The sequence below is a fragment of the Balaenoptera ricei genome, chromosome 8 (assembly GCF_028023285.1).
Source record: "Balaenoptera ricei isolate mBalRic1 chromosome 8, mBalRic1.hap2, whole genome shotgun sequence".
NCBI lineage: Eukaryota > Metazoa > Chordata > Mammalia > Artiodactyla > Balaenopteridae > Balaenoptera > Balaenoptera ricei.
In genome coordinates, this window is record NC_082646.1 from 61,164,255 (window position 1) to 61,188,125 (window position 23,871).

The 23,871-nt window shown below is 48.6% G+C and overlaps 1 protein-coding gene across 10 annotated transcripts in view; it reads right to left on the reverse strand.

The window, feature by feature from the left end:
• Window positions 1-23,871, reverse strand: part of DNAJB13 (DnaJ heat shock protein family (Hsp40) member B13) — a 78,889-nt gene that overhangs the window by 43,841 nt on the left and 11,177 nt on the right. For 6 of the 10 annotated variants that reach the window (XR_009504626.1, XR_009504624.1, XR_009504625.1 and 3 more), the window contains exons 1-8: window positions 17,467-17,549; window positions 12,335-12,438; window positions 11,101-11,262; window positions 7,712-7,869; window positions 6,560-6,673; window positions 5,352-5,465; window positions 4,288-4,364; window positions 3,546-3,737 (exon numbers count right to left, since the gene is read on the reverse strand). Coding sequence is in view for 3 of the 10 variants with exons in the window: in XM_059930828.1 (XP_059786811.1) it covers window positions 3,584-3,737; window positions 4,288-4,364; window positions 5,352-5,465; window positions 6,560-6,673; window positions 7,712-7,869; window positions 11,101-11,262; window positions 12,335-12,438; window positions 17,467-17,534 (951 nt within the window). In the remaining 7 variants the exon portion in view is untranslated. Of the gene's footprint in view, window positions 1-1,671; window positions 1,746-3,376; window positions 3,738-4,287; window positions 4,365-5,351; window positions 5,466-6,559; window positions 6,674-7,711; window positions 7,870-11,100; window positions 11,263-12,334; window positions 12,439-17,466; window positions 17,561-23,871 lie in introns of those variants that run through there. The other 4 variants (XM_059930827.1, XR_009504628.1, XR_009504627.1 and 1 more) reach the window with 4 other exon arrangements.

The window sequence follows — 23,871 nt, forward strand, 5'->3', positions numbered from 1 at the left end:
GCAGGGGAGGAGCCACCTGACTTGGAAAGGGGGGTGTGACCCATCTTCCTCCAGCAATCTGGGTGGAGGTCATCCGGTCTGCTTCTCTTTCCAGACCAGGCCAGGGCTGAGGTGGCAAGTAAAGGAGCGGCCTGGAGTCAGCAGTGGTCTTGCTCTCTCGCCAGACCACTTGGCTTTCACTCACCAGTGTCTGGTACTCCAGTACCTGCCTTTCCAACTCCCCAGCTGGCCCTGGGCCTGTTAATCTGCAAAATGAGTGTTCCTGTTTGCCCTGCTTCTCCTGTGCTGCTTGGAAGATTTAGAGGAACTTAGGAACCTTAGATGCTGTAGGCTTATTTTATTCCATTTTACAAATGGGAGATCCACCTCCCCCAGGTCCCAGGCTTAGTGAGGACAAGTCAGGTTGCTTCCCATCCTCCACAGTCATACCCTTAGGAGGCGGTATAACTGCATTGGGTGGGACAGGCTGTAGAGCAGACATCCAGCCTCAGCAGGAGTCTTTCCATTTAGAGTCTCACCCTCACCCCAGGCTAGAGATCCCAGGGAGGTGGTGACAAACCAGGGCTGTCAGCCTCCCTGTCCCTCTTCCTACCATCTGTCTCCAGTCAGGAAAGCAGGTGGGCAGGGCTACTTCTGTTTCAAGGGTTAGGGGACTCTGTGAGGTGCCAGAATCCCAAGGCATCTCGTGAAGGGCTGGGCCCTTAGAATTAAGCCATCCAGGCCCATTTTATAGATGTGTGAAGAAGCTAAAGGCTGAGACAGGTCATGCAGGCAAGGACACACAGGAAATCAGCAGCTGAACTGGGACTGGGACTCAGACTCCTCCCTCCCCCTGTGCACTTTTCCCCTAGGGGCTGGGGTCCTTCAGGAAGCCTGTTGGGCAGCTGTGGAGCCAAGCCCAGAGAACATGACCTTCCTGTTTAAGTCAGCTGGTGCTACTGTGCCTTCCTCACCGGTCAGAGCTGGAGGCTGGGCCCTTCAGTGCTTGGGCAAGGGGTCCAGGATATTAGGGTTGTAGAGAAGTAAAGAGGGCCCAGGATTCCTCACCTTACTTTTTATTTTTATTGAAGTATAGTTGATTTACAACCTCACCTTACTTTTGAGCTGAGGTCTCATAGTCCCCAAGAGGGACAGGGTTGGGGGCCATGAGTCAAGCCAGGGTGAAAGTGGCAGGGAGTCAGCATAAGTGGAGGACCCGGTCAGCGTGCTTAATGCACCTTAATTCTCACATTAATCCTCTGAGGCAGGATTTGTTCTGCACCACAGGAAACTGAGGGGCAATTTGTTGCCTTAGGCATTGTCAGCTGGCTCATTCACCAGCCTTGTGTTTCAGACACTGGCATGGACATGAGGCCGCCAGACTTCATCATGGTTCTAGGCATGACCCTGAAACAATGAGGGGCTGGGCAAGGTGGTAGGAACCACTGGACAGCATACCAGGAGGCCTCAGTAACTCCTCAACCCGTAATGCCTATAAAATACCTGACTCACAAGGTAGCACTGAAGACCACACTGAGGTAATAACAACAATCTCATAAATGGCTCTCACAGGCCTGAGAGTCTCACCATGAGGAAGAGGTTAAGAGCAGGCCTTGCTGCTGCCCTAGAGGAGAGCTGGAGCACCAGTTTCACAAGGCAGGCCCTCACCCACTTGCTAGCTCTCAGAACAGGGCACCTACCACCACCTCGCCACCTGGGTCCTGCCTCAGGGCAGAGTTGGCTTCACTCCTCTGGTTTCCACAGCCCTGCAAGATAGGGATTGTAAATAGCCTCAGCGGTGAAGCGATTTGCCCAAGGGTACACAGCTGGTTAAGTAGAACACCTGAGGTGCATCTAACTCGAAAGCCCCCATTCTTCAGTGAACCCTGGGTCAAGACTCTGTCTCAAGGTCTGCTGCTTTCTCCCTGATGGTTTAAAAATGGCTGACTGGTGGTACTGAGCCCCCATTTAAGAAAAAAACCTTAAGCTAATATGATGCTTTGAATGGTGGAATCCAAGCAATATGGATATTATGGGGCCCTTTTCTGGCACCTCTTTTTTTTTTTCTTTTGGGGGCGGGTGCCGCTCTGCGTGGCTTGCAGGATCTTAGTTCTGTGACTGGAAATTGAACCCGGGCCCTCAGCAGTGAAAGCGCGGAATCCTAACCAGTGGACCACCAGGGAATTCCCTCTGGCACCTCTTAAGTCACTTCACAAAAGTGGCCACCCTCTCTGTCATAAGCTTGGATCTCTCCTAGCCCAAGTCCAGACTCAAGTGAAGGGCACCTCCCCTGGCACAGAAGAGGTGCGTGCTGCACTGTCGATGGAAGGCAGGCTGGGGAAGCAGGTGTGGTCTGCAAAGGCCCAGCTGGGCTTGGAGGCTGGCACTCCCCCAGGCCACATTGGTAGCAATGCTGTAACCCTGATAATCTAAGCAGTGAGTTCACTAAGCACTTTCACACCAATGAGCTGCCTGAGGAGGGTTATGGGTTCTGCTTTACTAACAAGATGGATAATAACATCCAAAGGGTCAGTGGCAGGATTGGGAGCAGAGCCCAGTTCTAAGACCCTGCCTAGGGCTTCCCTGGTGGTGCAGTGGTTAAGAATCCACCTGCCAACGCAGGGGACATGGGTTCGAGCCCTCGTCCGGGAAGATCCCACATGCCACGGAGCAGCTAAGCCCATGTGCCACAACTACTGAGACTGCGCTCTTGAGCCTGCAAACCACAACTACTGAGCCCTCGTGCCACAACTACTGAAGCCCGTGTACCTAGAGCCCATGCTCTGCAACGAGAGAAGCCACCGCAATGAGGAACCCACACACTGCAATGAAGAGTAGCCCCCGCTTGCTGCAACTAAAGAAAGCCCGTGTAGCAACAAAGACCCAACACAGCCATAAATTAATTAATTAATTAATTAATTAATTAAAAATAAAGTTCCCTTTAAAAAAAAAATAATAATAAGACCCTGCCTAGAGGCAGCCCAGGCAAGGCAGAAACCAAAGCCATTTCCAGCACTTGTGTCCTTCGTGCTGCCTCTAATCTAAGCAGAGTGAGGCTGTGGGAAGTGGCCTTCAAGATTCTGATGACAGCTTCGCCACTGAGCCCTGTGTGACCTGAGACGAGTGTTTTGTTCTCTTTGTGCTTTGCTTTCCTGAGTACAATGTGACTATATTACACTAGAGACTGCCCTTCCAAAGATCATGTGTCATGAGAAATAGAGCTGGGGACCCTCAGAGACGATGCAGCACTGCCCCACGCTATCAAGGTGGGAGCACAGAGGCTCTGAACCCTCAGGGACCTGGCCAGGCTCACACAGCCAGGACAGGGTCCCAGGTCCTCAGCTTCTTGAGCCCTGCCCTTCCCTCTGCTCCACAAGAAGGGCTGTATGAAGCTCTTCTCCCTCCAACACACACTCTCTTGGGTGTAGCTGGAGGATAGGAAATACAACTTTATTGTATCAGTCTAAAATCCCAGGCCATCTGGTCCTCACGTCACGCCTGTGCAGTGGGCTGGCTCCCGTGCGCACCCCGTGCTGGGGGGAGGGCCGGGGTCAGGCCCAGCTCACCTTCTCTTACCCCTGCGCCAGTCTCCAGCCCGCCAGAGTTACGTCAGCAACGCCTGGCGCAGCATCTGCTTCTTCTGGGGTGTGAGGCGGGTGGGGAACTGGATGTCAAAGAAAATGAAGAGGTCCCCCTTCTTGGTGGGGTCCTCTGGCAACGGCATCCCCTCACCTGGCACCTTCTTGAAGTACTTGGGGCTGAGACGGGAGGATGAAAGAAGGGGGCTCAGAGGGCACCCCAGAGCAGCACAACTGCCCCTGCCCAGAAAACCTCAGGCGTGGGGCGGTCAGCAGCTTCTAGAACTAGTGGGAGGGGAGAGGAGACTGGCTTGTTCCAGACAACTTGCTCCCTGAAAACCATTTACACTGAGGCTCTGATGGTGGATTCCAGGAATCCCATTTTAGATGGGAAACAGGACAAGGAGCAGACCCTGGGTTGGGTTGGGGGAGTGCTGGGCTGCTGAGCTTCCCATGCAGAGGGCCTTGCTTGGAAAAGGGCTTAGGGGATGCAACTCAGAATTCTAGAACTTCTAGAGGATGAAGGCAACAAGGATTTCCCAACACAGGGGGCCTCTGGCCTCCACAATGGCGGCCCGCAGCTTGGCCAGAGAGGGGGCTGGATTTCAGTCTCTCTCACCCCTTTGTGCTGGGTACAACCTGAACAACTATACCAGGCCAGCCTGTCCGACACACCCTCTAAGGACCAGGCAGCCCTTCTGCGTACTGGGGCCCAAGCAGATGGACTCACTGGACGATGTCATTGATGGGGATGTTGAGCAGACGGTCATCTAGGGTCTTCACCTCCACGGTGCAGCAGGTCAGAGCCTAGGGGACATTAAGGCCAAAGGTGGGAGTGGGGGAGGTCCCCATGTCCATTCTGTTTAGAAGGCACTTTATGAGACTATTCAGTGCCAGGCCCTAAGCACTGGAGACAGAAGGATGTTCAAGGACTAATAGGTGAGTGAGCCAGGCTATTACCTGCCCTCAAGGAGTTCACAGTCTGGGAGATAAGAATGATGTTGATACATGTTATGACAGAGGGAAGTAAAGGGGTCGGTGGGAGCCAAGGTGGCGGGTCCACCAAACTATTCTGGGGTGGGGCAGGAGGGCCCCATAGTGGTGGTAGCAGTTGATGAGGGCCTTAAAGGGTGAGGAGGAGCCTGCCAGTTAGACAAGGTGGGCAGACAGCACTCCAGGCAGAGGGCGCAGCATAAGCAAGAGAACGAGGGTGTGAAAAAGAATGCACCCAATGGGCAGGAGCTCTAAGTGGCAGTGGCTGGAGTGCAGGGGATGAGATCAGCAGGGGCCAGACAGCAGAGGGCCTTGAATGCCATGCAAAGATGTTTAGACAGGAGTGTGGCAGGGTCAGATAACTTTGTGGAAAGACCCTGGTGGGGAAGTGCCTGAAGGAGATGAGAATAAAGGCAGGAAGGCCACTGAGAAGGCTGCTGCACACACCCAGATGCACAGACCTGGACAGTGGGGCTGAACAGAAGTGGACCAAGTGGAAAGAGATTTGGAGGTGGAATTAACAGGACTTAGTGCCTGACCGCAGGTGGGGTTGGGGAGGTGTGGCAAAGTCTAGGCTGGTGCCCAATTTTTTGCTTGTGTTGTGAGGGCGCAGAGGGGCCACTCACACTCAGGAGTGAAGACAGCCACAAAGGTTTTGTGTGGCACTTATCACGTTCTGAAGGCCTGCGCCATGCACCGGGGGGAGTGAGGAGTGAGGCCTGCTTGCCTCAGAGCCTCCCATGGGGTGGGGGGCCTCACTCTGATCTGCCCACCCCTTGTTCCTCCACTTTGCCCACTCACCTTGCCCAAGGGGATGGAGTTCACAAAAAAGAGGTTGTCGTTCTCCCTGCGGAAACGAGGGTGTAGCTTCTCCTTTACGATGAAGATGACGTCGGCTGGGATGATGTTGGGACCCTGGGCAGGGGGAGCCAAGGGATGACAAGGCCTAATTGGCTGTGTGACTTTGGCCAAGTTTCTGCCTCTATTGTCCCCATGTCATCCTCTGAACAATGAGGAGATTAGACCAGGTTTTCTGGAAGGGCCTTTCCAGTCTGGCTTCATAGCCCCTCCTCTGAGAAGCCTACCCCAAAGAATCCTGCTCTACCCCGATTACTGTCCTCTACTGAGCAGCCCAAGTAGATGCACGCAGCTGGAGGGCAGAACACTGTACTGGGGACAGAGAACTGCCTGCAAGTCTATTCTGCCAAGCTTCATTAAGTTCCAGAACTCTGCTGGGTCTCTTCTGGGCCCTAGTGACAGAGGAATCAGACTGGCCACCACCCCCAAGGGCTTCCAGTCTAGTGGAGGAAACAGGCACACAGTGAATCCTCAGCAGGCTCAAGAAAGTGATAAAGGGAACCCAGAGGCGGGAGCTCAGAGAGGCGCTGACCCAGTGGGGGAGGTCAGGGAAGGATGCCCAGAGCATTGGAGCTGGGTCTTGAAGTGGGTTTTTCGGAAGTAGGTGTTTCATAAGTGAGAAAGGGGGCAAGAAGCACAGGCAGAGGAATTCATCACTCTGGCTCCAAAGACACCATCATCCTGCCTCTTCTCAGGACTTGAGGATTCAGCATGCCTTGGACAATAATTTTATATTTTTATTTAAGTAAGTATTTAATTTAAAATTATTATAAATAAATGGTTTCTGCGTAGCTCCTATAGTTGGGCTTTACTCAGAGAAACACTAAAGAAAATCAGGAAGAACACTGATGTTAGGACTGGATTCTCCTTTCAGCTCTGGTGCCCTTGCCCAGGGAAAGTCCCTTCCCTCTCTAGGCCTCAGTTTCTCACTCTGCAAAATGGGGAGAAGCCCTGGGCTACCCACTCCCCGAGGCATTGTGTGAGGCTCTGTCCCTCGGAAGGGACATTAGGGATCAGCTCACCCACGCTGCAGACCGGTCTCCCTTCCAGACCAGGGCTCATAGGGGCAAGAAAAAGCATTGCCTCCTTCTCCCTCAGTCTTCCCACCACATGAACCCATGTGACTGTCCCTAGGCAGCGTCCCTGCTCACCTGGTCCCCTTCCTTCTCGAAGGTGATACGTGTGCCCTGCCTCCAACCAGGCTTCACGTCAATCGTGAGGATCTTGTCCTTGATGGTAGAGGAGTACCCATCCTCGTTCAGCACCTGTAGCGAGATGACAGGGGAGGGAGATTTGCTCAGGATTTCCCAGCTGGCCTTTACACACATGAGAGATGCTCCATGGGATCTGTGCTCAGCTCAGTTCTCTAGCAATGGGGAGAACTTGCCCTGAGCCATCCCCACTCCCACCCTATTCCACTGGAACCAAGAGCTTATGATTCCAGGATGGCAGGGCGTGTCATGGGGTTAGGGCCTGAGGTGCCAAGCAGTCACCATGAGTCGATCAAGGGTACAACTCCAGCCCTAGAAATTACGTGGCCCTGGCTTCTAACAGACACACGGTGAACACGCACTCACTTCCTCTCCCACCCCAGGGGCTTTGGCCCTGAGCCTCTGGCAGGTCTCTTAATCCCGAAGGGAGAAAGACCACAGAGGGCAACATATCTCAGCCTCACCCAAAGCATTCCTCTGTTATGTCATCCATCTATTCTCCAATCACGTACCCAGATGGGTGCCATCTGTGGAAAGCATGGCTACAGCTGGCATCTCCTCTGTTGGGCAAAGGTGTGAGGTGGCCTTGCTCATGTGCCTAGCACAGGGCTGGACCATGGGACAGGGCCAATGCAGGGTCTGGACCCTGGGGCACTGAGGGTCTTCTTCAACCAGTCCCCTTGGGAACTGTCCCCCAGCCCACCCCTCCATGCCCACACAGCTCCTTCTTACTCATGAGGCGGACACCCAGATGAAACCCAGAGGGTATGGTCTGGTAATGCCCAGAGAGCAGAATTCACAGGAGACTCCTCCCACCCAGAGCCCTCCCTCTTCCCTCAGGGATGGGGCTGAACTGAGAAGAACCGAAAGAGCTCGTCCCAGTTAGCACACAGAGGGGATTCCCGCACTAGGGAAGAGCCAGGCTAATACCCTCAATTGTCCCTTCCAAACTTCAGATTTTAGAATTCTACCATCTCCAAATCTAAGATTCCATGATTCTGTAAGAGACCATACCTGAGGTCTCCAGTTAGGGTCAGGGAGGAGGTGACCAGTAGGGTTGGAGGGGACAGAAGGTGGCTCCCAAGTACTCACCCTTCGGGAGATCTTAATTTTCTTGGTGCAGCCAAAGAATAAGTCCTCCAGGGACAGGTAGAGGTCTCGTTCGATTGGGGGGTCCTGTTTCTTGACCCCTCGGCCCCGGAGTCCCCCAAAGTTCAAGTCCACCTCATTTCCTTCTGCATCAAAAAACTCTGCAGGAGGTGGGGAGAGGCAAGGAGTAGGAGAAATTGTGTCCAGGAACTCGGATTCACAGACAATCCCTCCATCTCTTCAGTCCCCAAGTGTAATACCCAGACTCCCATTCCCACCTCGCAGACTCAGACTGTTTGGCCGGGCCAACGAGCTGTCCTTGTAATAGGGAAGAACCTTTGTACTCTATTACAAGTTAATCACTAAATGGATGTTACCTATAAGCTTAAATTATATGTAATGGCCCATCTCTGGGAACCCTACCTCCCAGGTAATAAGCATTAAGCTAAAATACCCTTGTTTAGCTCACAGGAAACATCCTGACCAGGCTCACCTGTGAATGACTGCAGGAAGGAAGAAATTAACACCTCCCCTCCTGAGGCTGACCGGAGCTAGGAAATGTGACTTTACTGCCTCCCCTTTTAGTATAAAGGAAGCCTGAATTCTAACTCAGGCAAGATGGTTCTTTGGGACATGAGTCCACCATCTTCTTGGTTTGCTGGCTTTTCAAATATAGTTGCTATTCCTTGCCCCCAACAACTCATCTCTCAATTTATTGGCCTGTCCTGCAGCAAGCAGTAGAAGCTTGGACTCAGTAACATCCTCAACTGTAGATCCAAGGATTACCATCTCTTGATGCCCTCTACTGCTTCATCCCCCACTTTGGACTCCCTTCACCCACACTTCCCTACCTCCCTCCCCCACCCCACCCCTACCTCTGGGGAAGTGCTCCTCAACTCTGGCTGCCTCAGGAGAGGAGTGTCCTCTGGTGGCAGTGGCTGGTAGTGCCAGAAATGATGTGCTGTTAGCTTTCGTGGAGGAGGGTCACAGCATGCCAGTCCTCCCTACCCTTCCCCAGGCTCCATTCCTCCTCCCTGTTCAGCCCAGCCTGAGACCACTAGAGACCCCAGACTCAAATTTCTATGAAGTCAGCAGCTGAGATGGGGAGAGACAGGGTTAATCCCTAACAAATTAGAGGTGTCACCAACATGTTCCCAAACTCCTCTTTCCTCAACTTCTTCTAGCCCTTCCCAGCTCTACACCCATAACCCCTCTTGCTGCCCCACCTTCCATCCTAGTGCAAAGAGCCCCTGCCCTTGAGGTGCACTGCAATAGTCCGGGCTTCAGTTTCTCAGTCTGTGGGATGGGGTAACATGCTTGACCTGCCTTCCACCATTAGGATCAGATAACAAGATGATGATGAACTAAAACTAGCTCAGAGGGACCTCCTTGGTGGTTCAGTGGCTAAGACTTTGCCTTGCAATGCAGGGGGTGCCAGTTCGATCCCTGGTCGGGGAGCTAAGATCCCACGTGCTTCGCAGCCAAAAAAACCAAAACATAAAACAGAAGCAATATTGTAACAAATTCAATAAAGACTTTAAAAATGGTCCACATCAAAAAAAAAAAATCTTTAAAAAAATAACTAAAAACAAAACTCTCTGAGAGCTTACTACGTGTCAAGTGCTGTTCTCAAATCTTTGCGATATTTTCTTATTGGCCCAGAGAGGTCAAACAAAATGCCCACAGTCCCACAGCTAGTGGTGGTAGAGTTGAGATGTGAACCCAGGAGGATTTGACTACAGAACCTGTGCCCTTAACCACTATGCTTAATGAAGCCCTTTGTAAACTGCAGGGGTCACTATCATAATTAAGATTTTTCTGTACTCTGCCCCTCCTGGTTAGTGTCACAAAAAGAACTTTGCAGGCTAGAATGACCTTAGGCTAGGGAGGGCAAGGTGGTGTCACACTCTGTCCCCTTAAGATGTGATGAGTCATCAACACAGATGTAGAGAACAAACGTATGGACACCAAGGGGGGAAAGTGGTGGGTGGTGGTGGTGTGATGAACTGGGAGATTGGGATTGACATATATACACTAATATGTATAAAATAGATAACTAATAAGAACCTGCTGTATAAAAAATAAATAAAATAAAATTCAAAAATTCAAAAAAAAAAAAATGTGATGGGTCATCGAGAGGCCTGTGAATTACCGGGTCCCCTCTTGCATGGTTGAATTCATTTGTTCTCCCAGCACCTATGGTGTGCCAGGTCTCAGACACCCCAAAAGCCAGGTCACAGGAAGCCAAGCCCCTCAATTCTGCAGGGAGATGGGACACAAGAACCCCTAGGGTGAAGCACTATAGCAGTATAACTCCTGGGCACTGCCTGAGGGACCCCCATACCATGAATCTGACCTTCCCTAATGAGCAATGCCCCTGTAAGCTCTGGTTTGGCTCCTCTGAACAGCTTCTTCTCCATGCACCTGTCCCTGGGAGAGATAGGCCCATTGTATGGCATTTTTCTGACTCCAAAGCCCATTTTCATAAAGATCATCTCATTTGATAATGACCTGTGAGGAACTGGCTGTTTAACAATGAGGAAACTGAGGTTTCAGAGAGATGAAGAGATTTGTCCAGAATCACATGGCTCACAAGTGGTGGTGCATTGATTTGAAACAGGCCCTCTGACTCCAAGTCCCTTGCTTTTCCAGTTTCACCTGGAGTTTATAAACTCAGCTTCCTCTGGCAGACAGGTGAAGGCAATGCACAGTAGGAGGGGCTTCTGAGCAGGCTGTAGCCCACTTAACATATCAATGTGGAGAAGAGGAAGAGGAAACCTTTGAAATGCAGACAAGCTGTAGTATAGCCTGGGAGAAGGGGCTGGGGAAGCCAGGCAATGAAAATCTAGACTCTGTGAGTTGCTTAACTGGAGCCAGGAAGGAAGACAGGTCTGAAGGTGAACTGTCCTTGCAAGATGATTCGGAGCCTTGGAAATCAACTCTTTGTCAGTTTGCCTTGAACCTGGAATCATTCACACATCCATCCCTGTATTCATCTCACTAACACACGCTTGTACGTTGAAATCTTATGCAGCCATTAAAATGAATAAAGTAGATCTGTTTATAATATAATGTATAATAAGATAATCTCCAAAATATAAGTGAAAAAAAATCAGTGTATATAATGTGGTCCTTAACAAAATAAAAGGCTATGTAAAAATAAATATAAGCTCATAAATCCATAGAATATTTCTAGAAGGATACAAACACTGTTAACAGTGAGTGGCTGCTTCTGGGGAAGGAATGGAGGACTGGAATTTCTTTTTCAATAATTTTTTTTTTTTTTACCATGGACTATATATTTCTTAAAGTAAACAAAACTACTCAGAGAAAAGCATCTTCTATAGCTATGTCCTTCCCAGTAAGGCAAAGGGGCAGGCAGGACCTCTTACCATTAAAGGGGTTATCTCCCCCGAAGAACTCATGGAAAACCTTTTCCGGGTTGCCGTGGAAGACATAACCAGTTGTCCACGGGGTCTGCGATCCAAACTCCAGAGGAATTCCACCCTTCAGGCCTTCCTCTCCGAACTTGTCATAGATGCCTCTTTTCACAGCTGTGGATATGTGTCACCTTGAGGAGGGATCCAGCATAGGGGCTAAGAGAGCTGGAGGGCTGGGAAGCAGAAGGATATGGGGCAGAGAGGAAGGGGCGGGGCGAAAACAGCCTTATTTCTAAGGTGCCTGCTGTCTGGCAGTCTTTGGAGAGAGACTCTAGAAGTTAGGGATTTCATTTCATCTTGGGTGGACCTAGGTATGATCCCCTAGCCCAGAGGAGAGATGACAAAGACTGAAACTTGCTGGGGGAGGGATGGGGATCGGAGAAGACAGTGAGAGGCTGAGGGTCCGGCTATCATCCTGGGGTTTGGCTTAACTCAGTCATCACAGCTACTGTCTTTTGTGGGGTAAATAGAATCCTAGAGCCTTGAGATTGTAGGATGTAAGAATTCTAGAGTTTCCAAATTCTAGAGCTTTGAAATCTTAGAGTCCGAAGTCCTGAAAACTTGGGGCTGGAGAAACATTAGTGATCTTCTGGCCATTCTTCTGCACAGTATCCATGATTACAGTCTCCAGAACAAGCCCTTAGGGAACCCATGTGGGCACTGCCTCAGGCAGGGGCGGGGGATCTCTTTCCCTAGGCTTCAGTTTTCCATAGGAGAGAGATTTCCTAATCACAGACCCCTCTCTGTCCCTTTGTACATATGCTGTCCTCGGGGAGATGGAGATGTAGCTTCTTGGTAATCAGGGAATAACCGGGCGTGTCTGCCTCAGCCTTAGCCTTCTTCCCTGGGCAGCAAGCATCTCACTCTGCAGTCCTGCAGGGGACGGGTGGGGCATGGGGCATGTGGGGGGGCCCTGCCCCAGGTCCTGCACTGCTGAGACTAGGGGAGCACATCAGCCTAATCTGGGGGCTCTCCACACCACGTCCTCCACCTTAGTTTGTGTCTACTGAGAAAGGCAGTTCATTATGTTTTCTTTCTCAATTTGTTTAGATTCTGGGCAGGGAAGAGGAATGCTTACTCTCTGTTGGGCCCCCTCAGAAAGCCCAACGCTCAGAGACATGAGGATGATGTTAACAGAGACGCGGGACGGAGGAGCCGCCCTCCATGCTCAGTCCCAATCACTCACGGTCGCTCAGCACATCGTAGGCCTCCGCTATTTGCCTGAATGCCTCCGCTGCGGATGTCTCAGTGGACCTCAACGGGTGGTTCTTAAGGGCAAGTTTCCGGTACCTAGAGCGAGGAGGGTTAATATCCTGAGGCACAGACCAAGGTTCAGAGCTGGCTCTGCTGTCTGCTGCCTGGTGGTCTCTCGGAGCTTTGATGTTCCAGCTATAAATCAGGGCTGTGGTGGCCAGGGAGGCACATCACTCAGATCCCCTGGAAGAGAACCCAGTGTCGGGAGCATGGTTGACTGACAGTCCCAGTAGCTGCCCCACTGGCCATTTGTGCTGAGGCTGCACTGGCCCCAAGCTGCTCCCAACCTATGCCTATGCTTGTTGGGGTATCAGTGCTGCACCAGCCCTACAGGACCCAGGTCTCCTCCAATGCCCAACCTCTGCTTGAGGCCTCCCCATCAGCCTGGCTGAGACTTTCTCTGGACGACGCCACAGCCCTCCTTACCCAGCCCTTCCTTCCCTCTCTCCTTCCACGAGCATCAGACCTGCACTATGGTCTGAAGGCTCCCCGGCACATTCCTAGTCCCGCTTCATCCTCACAGTTGTTTCCCTCAAACACTTCTTGCACATCTAATTCTGTCTTGGTGTCTGAACTGACACACAGGCTTCTTGGGAAGATTAGATAAAATAAGGTGTCAGAGGGCCTGGTACAGAGAGGCACTCAGCACAGATCAGGTCGTCTCGCTGTCTCCCTGCTCTGTGCTCATTCTTTCCCCTATTTCTTTTTTATTTATTTATTTGTTTGTTTATTTATTTGCCTGTATCAGGCAGGTCTTAGTTGTGGCATGTGGGATCTTCGCTGCGGCATGCAGGATCTTTTGTTGCGGCGCTCGGGCTTCTCTCTAGTTGTGGCGTGCAGGCTCCAGAGTGCGTGGGCTCAGTAGTTGCAGCACGTGGGCTTAATTGCCTCGCAGCAATGTGGGATCTTAGTTCCCCGACCAGGGATCGAACCCGCGTCCCCTGCATTGGAAGGTGGATTCTTAACCACTGGACCACCAGGGAAGTCCCTCTTTCCCCCATTTATGTGTCTGCCCAATCCCACCACACAGTGATGCCACACCTGCAGCATCTGGGGATCTGTATCATTACATCCCAGGAGGAAAGACATGGCACGAGCTGGTGATTTGTGGAGAGTTTAAGACAGCACAATCCCTTAAGGTTACGAGTCCTGAGGTGCCCTGACCACCCATGAGCCTGTAGCAGTGAGGGGAGGGAGAGGTTACTGAAATCCCACAGGAGAGAGTGTGTGGACAGGGCCTTGGTAAAAGCTGTGATCTTTGATTCAGGGCCATAGCCAACCTGAACAGATCCCATAAGAAGGGAGCTGGGAATAAATACCCCTGCCCCACCCTCCTCCCTCCCAATCTCCTGCCTTGTGCTCCTTTTGCAGGATGCATCTGGAAGCCTGAGGGCCAGGAAGTCTACTGATGCAGTTCATAAGGGCCAGTCTCCCAGAGCAGAGAGCAGGGTGCAGAAAGGTGGGGCGGGGGTCTGCAGGAGCAAAAGGAGGGCAGCCGCACAGCCTCCTCAGTCACTCAATACACATGTGGTCCCACACACGGTCCGCCGGTCACGGGGCGTCTCCTCAGCCCTGCTCACACCTTCCATGCCAGTGACCCCAGAGCTCTGCCGCGCTCCTTACTCCACTCCACACACTCCGTGGACAAGCTCAGCTAGCCAACGGCTTTGAGCACCAGCTACACGCTGGGGATTCCCAAATCTCTATCTCAAACTAGTGCACTCCCTTGGCTCCAGACCTCTGTACCTAGCTGCCTACTCAGTATCTCCTCTCCAGTGTCTCACGGGTCCCACAACCTCAATGACCCCAAATGTGCACACATTTTCATTCCCTAAACTTTTCCCCATTTGTCCAGACCCTGAAGCGGAAAGGCTGAGTATCTTCCACTCCAAGTTCTCCTTCGTCCCCTCCACCCCCATCCCATCAGTCACCAAGGCACATCAGCTTTTCCTTCTAAATAATGTTTTCTTGCTGCTTCTTCATCCCTACAACCATTGCAGAACCATGTCTTCCTGTTTCCAGTTTCCCCCTCTCCAGTCTATTCTGTGCGCTGCCACCAGTTTGATCTCTCTCTGTTTTGTTAATTTGATGTTTTTAAAATGCTCCCTGACCAAGTCACTCTCCTGCCTGAACCCTTTACTGGTTCCCCCTTTGTCTTCAGCATAAAATTCAAATGTCTCTGAGATTCAACTTCCACTTCTCTCTCTGCCCTTCTCACTCACAGCTCTCCCTGCCTGCTCCCACGACCTCTCCTGTCCTTCTCTCCAGGCTCCAAACTCCGCACTCTGCACTGCTCATGGCTTTGACATTCTCCTCCCTTTACCTGGAATGCTCACCCCTCTCCAGCCCCTTTCATCTCCTCCTGGCAAATATTTATTCATCTTTCCACATTCAACTCAGGGGTCAACTCCTCCAGGATGTCTTCCCTGACTGCAGTTTCCAGTCTAGATTAGATACTCTTTCCCACATCCCCAAGTGCCTTTGATCCTCGTACTTAGCACGTGGTGTTTCAGTTGTTTGATGGCTCTGTCTCTCCCACCAGCCTGTGAGTGAGTCTCTCCAGTTGCCGTGTCCAGTTCTCTGTGTCCTCAGTGCCTAGCACCAAGTGCAGTGAGTAAACGTTGTGAAATCACTGTCCCACAAGGCAGCCCATTTCACTATGGGGCCAGTCTGACTTTTAGGCAAAGCTTTCTCTTACTGAGTTGGGTCTGCTGTCCTGTGACTCTGCCTCCATCCACGAGGGTCCTGGTCCTGGCTCTGCCCTGGGGGGCCTTACAGACAGAATCTGCTCTGTCTACCTTGACAGACTTGAAGGCAATTTTCACACCCTCCCTGAGACTTCTAAACCAGCCCTTCTCAATTACAAAGGTTGTAGTCAGGTGTGAGAATTGCAAGAAAACTCTAACAATGAGTAAAAGTAATGAGGTTTGAGAAGAGTTCAGTTTTCCATATAAACTTGAGTGGTTTTAAGCTCTGCAGTAACATCACTCTCATTCACCTGCTTTCCTGAGTGGGAGAGAAAGGGGTGAAGTCACAGCCCAGATGTGGCAGCCTAGGATGAATGAGTGAGAAGTTAATAGCTGGGCGATTATGAATCATCGTGGTGCTTGTCTTCATTACATAAGTTTAGCCTTTATTGGGGGGAGGGGTCAAAATCTAGGTACTCCCATGGGAGAGTGTGTCAAACATGTGACTCATGCCTTAAGAGTTGTTTCAGGGGGACTTCCCTGGTGGCGCAGTGGTTAAGAATCCGCCTGCCAACTCAGGGGACATGGGTTTGAGCCCTGGTCCAGGAAGATTCCACATGCCGTGGAGCAACTAAGCCCGTGCGCCACAACTACTGAGCCTGCGCTCTAGAACCTGGGAGCCAAACTACTGAGTCTGCATGCCACAACTACTGAAGTCCACGTGCCTAGAGCCCGTACTCTGCAACAAGAGAAGCCACCGCAGTGAGAAGCCTGCGCACCGCAACGAAGAGTAGCCCCCGCTCGCCGCAACTAGAGAAAACTCGCGTGCAGCAATGAAGACCCAACGCAGCCAAAAATAAATAAATTAATTAATTAAAATTTTTTAAAAAAGAGTTGTTTCAGGGGAGAAAGGTTAAGGACTGTTGTTTGGAACATATATGGTTCTTTTAATCACTCTTTATAAGACATGGTTTCAGATGCAAATGATTGCTGGGCATTTTCATGCTCATTATCTCATATAATTCTATTTCAATACCACAACAATTCTTATTTTTCATTTTATTTTTTTTAAGAGATGGGAAAACTGAGGCTCAGAAAGGTTAAGCAATTTGCCCAGGTCACACATCTAGCAGATAGGAGAACCTAGGTTCAGACCTGGCTCTTTCCAGTGCTTAAGTTGGGCTTATCTTTCTGCATTCCAACTGCCCTCCCTCCTTGTGACCTTTCCCTAGACAGGTCTCACTGGCCAATGAAATGCTATGAACAGTGAGTGACATCACACACTGTCCCGAATTGTTCTCTAATTGATTAACGAGTTTGTGTCTTGCTTCGCCAGCCACACTATAGACTCTCTCTACTTACCCCACTGAGATCCCCTATGGGACTTGGCCTGTGGTAGGCAATTAGAGCAGGCAAGGTGTCTGAATACTGGCTCTGCCGGTTACTAGGCACATAGCCTGGGGATAATAATGGTACCAACCTCTCAGGGCTGTTGTGAGGATTAAGTGAAATAATGATGGAAGGTTCTCAGAACAGCATTTGCACAATTCAGTAAGTGTAGCTGTTATCATACAACCTTAATTAATTAAATTGTCCTAGATTCCTCCCTTTTTTCTTTACCCTGCAATGACCCAACTTATAGCTAAGTCCATTCTCTCTTCTCTCTCCAGCCCACTGCCCTGCTTCAAGCCTCATCTTTTGCCTTGATTATCATGACAGCTTCTGAAGGGGTCTCTCTCCTTCCAAGATAGCTTCCACATGCCCTGTATGTCCCCTTTTGTAACATTCATCAAGCTTGCTGTGACTTATTCAACATCTGTATCCACCAACAAAGTTTAGCTGCACATCTGATTCACGATATCTCTAGCTGCTGAGACTGCACTGAACCCATATAAGTAGGCGCTCAGTAAATATTCGTCAAAAAATATTTTTTCAGAAAAATGTGCTGATTCCTGTCTTAGACACACCACAAAGTCCCCAAGACTTGATGGAACTATTCAGAGATGTAATTTATTCAATGCCAAAACCCCACATGGACAGCCAGAATAAAATATGTAATACATCCATCTGGTCAGATCACTCTCCAGCTCACAATACTTTGGGTCTCCATAATATTAAGCATAAAGTCTCCTTTGTTCCCATTTTATTGCTAGGAAAACCAGGGTACCCAGGAGAGCAGACAGGGCATAGAGAGTAAAGGATGATGGATTGGGAACCCTGACCCAGCCCAAAGCCAGGAAGTAGGTGTGCAAGAAGCAAGAAAAGGAACAAGGTCTACCTTGCCTGCCCTAAGCTGTGCAGGAAAGCTCAGTTTGGAAGAGATGAGGGTGGGCCTGTCCCAGTACAACCCAAAAGCCTCGCTCCTGCCCCCACTCACGCATTCTTGATCTGGGTATCTTCTGAATTGCGAGTGATCTGGAGCACAGAGTAATAATCCTGGCCCATGGCTGGCTGGTTGTCAGTCGGTGGATAGTCCTGACTCCAGCAGATCTGTTAGTCTGCATTCAGTGGTTGCTCCTGACAACCGCACAGGGGCACTCTGGGAGTTGTAATCCTTCCTGCCTAAGCAAACCGCCTTCTCAGCTGTGCCCGTAGAAGAGGGATTGAGAAAACTGGGACTGATTCTGCGAGCCTAAGGATCACTCAACTCAGAAAACAGAGTTTTTCGTATGGACACCAAGGGGGGAAAGTGGCGGGGGGGTGGTGGTGGGATGAATTGGGAGATGAGGATTGACATACACACACTAATATGCATAAAATAGATAACTAATAAGAAACTGCTGTATAAAAAAAAAAAAATTCAGAAAAAATAATAATAATTTAAAAAGAAAACAGTTTTTAAGGAGAGTAGCAATTGGTTTTAATTAAAAGTTTTCAGACAAATAAATAAATCTTTATTTTAGAATGCTTTTAGATTTTCAGAAAAGGTGTGAAGATAGTAGAGCTCTCATATGCCCCACCAGGTTTCCCCTATCATTAAGACGTTACATGAGTATGGTACCTTTATCACAAATAATAACCAATATCGGTACATCATTTATAACATAACTCCATCCTTTATTCAGATTTCCTAGTTTTTACCCTAATGCCTTTTGTTTGTTTTGTTTTTTTAAATGAATTTATTTATTTATTTTTGGCTGTGTTGGGTCTTTGCTGCTGCGCGTGGGCTTTCTCTAGTTGTAGTGAGCAAGGGGGAGCTATCCTTCGCTGCGGTGCATGGGCTTCTCATTGCGGTGGCTCCTCTTGTTGTGCAGCATGGGCTCTAGGTGTGCGGGCTTCAATTGTTATGGCACGCAGGCTCAGTAGTAGTGGCGCATGGGCTTAGATGCTCTGCGGCATGTGGGATCATCCCAGACCAGGGCTCGAACCCGTGTCCCCCGCAAGCCCGTGTCCCGTGCATTGGCAGGTGGATTCTTAACCACCGCGCCACCAGGGAAGCCCCTAATGCTGTTTTTTGTTTTGTTTTTTCCTGTTCCAGGATCCAATCCAGGATATCCCATTAAACTTAGTTGTGGGGATTTCCCTGGTAGTCCAGTGGTTAAGACTCCACACTCCCAATGCAGGGGGTGCGGGTTCGATCCCTGGTCAGGGAACTAAGACCCCACATGCCACATGGTGCCGCCAAAATAAATAAATAAATAAATAAAAATAAACTTAGTTGTCATGTCTCCTGAGGCTCCTCTTGGCTACAGCTGTTTCTCAAACTCTCCATGTTTTTGATGACTTTGACAGTTTAAGGAGTGCTGGTCAGGTATTTTGTAGACTGTCTCTCAATTGGGATTTGTTTGATGTTTTTCTTATGATTTAGATTGGGGTTGGGGTGCTTTGGAAGGAAGACCACAGAGGTAAAGTGCCATCCTCATGCCATCAGGTCAAGGGTACCATCACCATGACTTATCACTGTCAAGGTTGACCTTGATCACCTGCTGAGGTAGTGTTTGTCAGATTTCTCCCCTATAAAGTTACTTTAATTTCCCCATTTCTGGATTGTACTCTTTCGAAGGAAGTCATTTCACAGTCCACCCTTAAAGAGTGGGGAGTTCCGCTCCACCTCCTTGAGGGCAGCAGCGTAGTTTTCCACCCACATCCTACACCCAGTCACCAAGCTCAGACCATTTTGCCTCCTAGACGTCTCTCGAGCTCCTCCTCTGCTCATCCTCCTCCTAGCCATGGCCTTGCTTTGGCTTTCATCTTTCAGCAAGGTCACCACGACTTCCTCACTGTCCTGCCACCTTGTCTCTACCCTGCCGAGACCTCGCTCCACTTGTAATAAGGGCAGGGCAGGCGCGACCAATAGCAGTCCCGCTCAACCATTGGTAGGCATCGCAGTGGGTCCCCACTATCCCCTTCCTCTGTGTAAAAGGAGCCCAAATTTGTACTGAGGAAGATGGTTTTTTGAGACACTAGTCTGCCATCTTCTTGGTCTGCTGGCTTTGCAATTAAAGTCGTTATTCCTGCCCCAACAACTGGTCTCCCCATTTATTGGCCTGTCGTGTGGCGAGCAGAGTGAGCTTGGGCTCCGTAACACTGCCCAGAGTTAATGCAAGCCGTTCATCCTGGCACACAGGTGCTCAGGGATCTGCTCCCTCCTGTCTGCTCTTACTTCTCACACTCCACCCGCTCGGCAGAATTCACTACAACACTTGCAAATGCCCAGCTAACCATTCTCTCCCATTCACCTCTGCTGCCACCTCTACCCAGACCCTCCCCACCAAACCCACCACCAACCCTCGCTTGGCTCAGCTGACTCCTACTCATTCTTTTGTTTCTTATGAAATAGTTTACATGCAAGAAAGAGCAGCATTAGAACATTTGTTATTGAAGGACTGCTGCCCCTGTGTGCCCCTCCCTACCTGTTTATTATTCTCTTGGATTTCTTTATCATTTTACTACTACGCATGTATCTGATGGTGTACTGCTAAATGTTTAACAGGCTCACCAGAAGGAAAAAAATAGCTCGGATTTGTAGCATTTGCCAATTTCTCCCAAGTTGGCACAGCCAGCTCCACATACCACTGCATGTATCCCAAACAACATATTTACCTTTTCATATTTTTAAACTTTATATAAATGGTATCATTTATGCAAACGGTATGTGTTTGTGCGTGTGTGTGTGTGTGTGTGTGTGTGTGTGTGTGTGTGTGTGACTTGTCTTCACAGAGGTTGTATCGCATTCTCTGCTGATCCTGAACATTTGGGCATGTGTGTCAACTCTGCAAGGTAATATCAGACAGTTTTCTGATGTGGTGATTCTAATTTACAATGGCAAAATAGCAGTGTGTGAGAGTTCCTTTTTGCTCCACATTCTCACCAATTCTTGCTGTCAAATTTTTAAATGGTTGCCAATATAGGTGTGAAATAGCATCTCTTTGTGGATTTTAATTTGCGTTTCTTGGTGGAGGTCTTTTCATTTTTATTTGCAATTATTTTTCCTCGTTGTGAAATGCCTATTTACATCTTTTGTCCATTTTTCTATTGGGCTATTCTTTTTTTACAAATTCATTCGTGACTCTTCATGTTTCTTTGTTGCTAATATAAAATACAAACCCCTTCCACCTTGGAGCTTGTCTTTTTACCATTTTTTTAAATGGGGTCAAATTTATCAATCTGTTCCTTTTTGGTTGTCTTTTTGTGTCTAGTTTAAGAAATATTCCCTATACAAGGCCATAAAGATCTTCACCTACATATTCTTCCAAAAGTCCATTTTACTTTAAAATCTTTAATCCACCTAGAACTTATTTTTCTGTATATGGTGCCAGGTAGGTATTGTTTTTTTCTTTTAGACATCCCACTATCCCAGAACCATTTACTCAACAGTCCATTGTTTCCCCACAAATCTGTATGACTGCTGTGTTATATACAAATGTTACATATATGCATGGGTTTGTATCTGGACTATTGTTCCACTGGTCGATCCCTGGGCCAGTGCCACACTACAGCCCTTCCTCTCCTCCTCCTTCCTCAGGAGTATCTCTCTAAGTACTTAGCTTCTTACTCCTCTCAAATGGAAACGTATTCTTAAGAAAGGATCAAATATCAGTCATACAGGGAAAAGAGGGGTGCTACATTTTAAACCTCATCTCTAATTGTGGATGGAAAATCTTGATAGTTCCCTGATGGCACTTCAGATACTAATGACTGAGATATTTAAGAACTTTCCTGGGTCCTCTGAAGCCACACTATTACAGAGGAGGGCCTGCCTTAAAGTAGATCTTTCATATTATTTGAGGCAAAAGATCTATTTTAGGTATATTTAGGTATATCTGGAAGTGGTAAAACACACTTTTGGAGTTGGGCCAAAGGACAGAGAAATCAATTAAAAAGCTAAGAAGTAAAGTGTAGGTTTTGGGTGAGTTGACTGGTCAGATTGACCCTACCATTTTTTTTCTTTTTTTTCTTTTATTTTATTTTTTTATACATCAGGTTATTAGTTATCCATTTTATACACATCAGTGTATACATGTCAATGCCAATCTCCCAATTCATCACACCATCACCACCACTGCCCCGCCACTTTCCCCCTTTGGTGTCCCTACGTTTGGTCTCTACATCTGTGTCTCTATTTCTGCCCTGCAAACTGGTTCATCTGTACCATTTTTCTAGGTTACACATATATGCGTTAATATACGATATTTGTTTTTCTCTTTCTGACTTACTTCACTCTGTATGACAGTCTCTAGATCCATCCATGTCTCTGCAAATGACCCAATTTCGTTCCTTTTTATGGCTGAGTAATATTCCATTGTATATATGTACCACATCTTCTTTATCCATTCCAGAGTGACCATATCTTGATGTTGCTGTATTCACATGCCATTTGTGTGACCTGAGGCAAGTTTACTTAATGGTCCCAAGTCTAAGTTTCCTTGAATAAATAGGGTTATTAACATGAACTCCACCACAGGGTTGGTGTGAAAATATTAAATAAAACTATACAAAAGCACGCATCACACAGAAGATGCTCCCTCAGCATTGAGGCAGTAGACTCAGAGCCAAATCCTATCTGTTAGCTACTAGTTTTATGCCCTTAAAACAGTTATTTCTTAGCTACAATTGCCTAGTTATAAAATGAAAATATGGAATTACTCTTTATATTTTTTTGCATTTCTGAGCTTTCTTATGTATTTAATTTGCATTTTTATTTAATTACTTAAATTGAACATTTTTTCTTGTGTATTGGCCATTTGTTTTACTCTCTCTCTTTTTTTTTTTTTTTAGCCACACAGCTTGCAGGATCTTAGTTCCCCAACCAGGGATCAAACCCGGGTCCCTCGTGGTGAAAGTGCCGAATTCTAACCACTGGACTGCCAGAGAATTACCTGTTTTACTCGTATTGCCAGAAAAAAGTGTTGTTAAAAATCAAACTCAGGGCTTCCCTGGTGGCGCAGTGGTTGAGAATCTGCCTGCCAATGCAGGGGACACGGGTTCGAGCCCTGGTCTGGGAAGATCCCACATGTCGCGGAGCAACTGGGCCCATGTGCCACAATTACTGAGCCTGCGCGTCTGGAGCCTGTGCTCTGCAACAAGAGAGGCTGCGATAGTGAGAGGCCTGCACACCGCGATGAAGAGTGGCCCCTGCTTGCCGCAACTAGAGAAAGCCCTCGCACAGAAACGAAGACCCAACACAGCTATAAATAAATAAATACATAAATAAATAAATAAAAATCAAACTCAGAAGGTTGGGGGAAGGCCTTGCTTAGTCTGGGACTGGCTGAGGTGAATGGAGAGGAAGGAGGCGACTCTATCTGAGGGACACCAGGTGTGCAAGGGCCATAGTAAAAGGGGAGGAGATGGCCTGGGTGGCTTGTGTGGTTGGAAGATTGGTTACTCACAGCGGTATTGAGCAAATAAGTGAATATACTAAGAATTATGAGAGTGAAGCTTCTCATTGTTGGAGAAAGGAGGTAAATATGTAAAAGGTGGAGCTGGATTGGAACTGGTGACAGTGTGAATGCATGATTTTTAATATATATACAGAATGATGGATGTAGAAAGAGAGATGTGTATATGTACTATCTACTGATAGGGCCAAGAAGCAATAATACCCCACTAGTAAAGAGTATATTATTGCCCAGATTTTGGTTTCTGAATACTATTCTCGGGCTTCCCTGGTGGCACAGTGGTTAAGAATCCACCTGCCAATGCAGGGGACAAGGGTTCAAGCCCTGGTCCGGGAAGTTCCCACACGCTGTGGAGCCCGTGCGCCACAACTACTGAGCCTGCGCTCTAGAGCCCGTGAGCCACAACTACGGACGCCCGCGTGCCTAGAGCCCGTGCTCCGTAACAAGAGAAGCCACCGCAATGAGAAGCCCACGCACTGCAACTAAGAGTAGCCCCCGCTCGCCACAACTGGAGAAAGCACACACGCAGCAAGGAAGAGCCAACGCAGCCAAAAATAAATAAATTAAATAAATAACTAAATTTTAAAAAAATACTATTCTCCACTAAAAGGAACCAGGGCTATTTAGACAAACAACTGATTCCAGGGCTGGGATGGGAAAGTATAAGTTGAGGCTTGAATATCTTGTGGTATCAGAGAATATGGAAGTGCTCAAAGAATGATGGAAACATGTCAAAAGGACACAGGATCCAGCTTGAAGGAGCCCCCATTGGCCCCAATGGGACACTCTAAATAGCAAAATAAATAATAGTAATAACGGATTATAATCCATAGAATAAAAGATGAATCCATGAGTAATCTATAATAATATATCTGATGAATGAATGAGTGAATGAATGTATAAATGAGGGAGAAGGGAGAGTTCTTCCTTACAGTAGAATG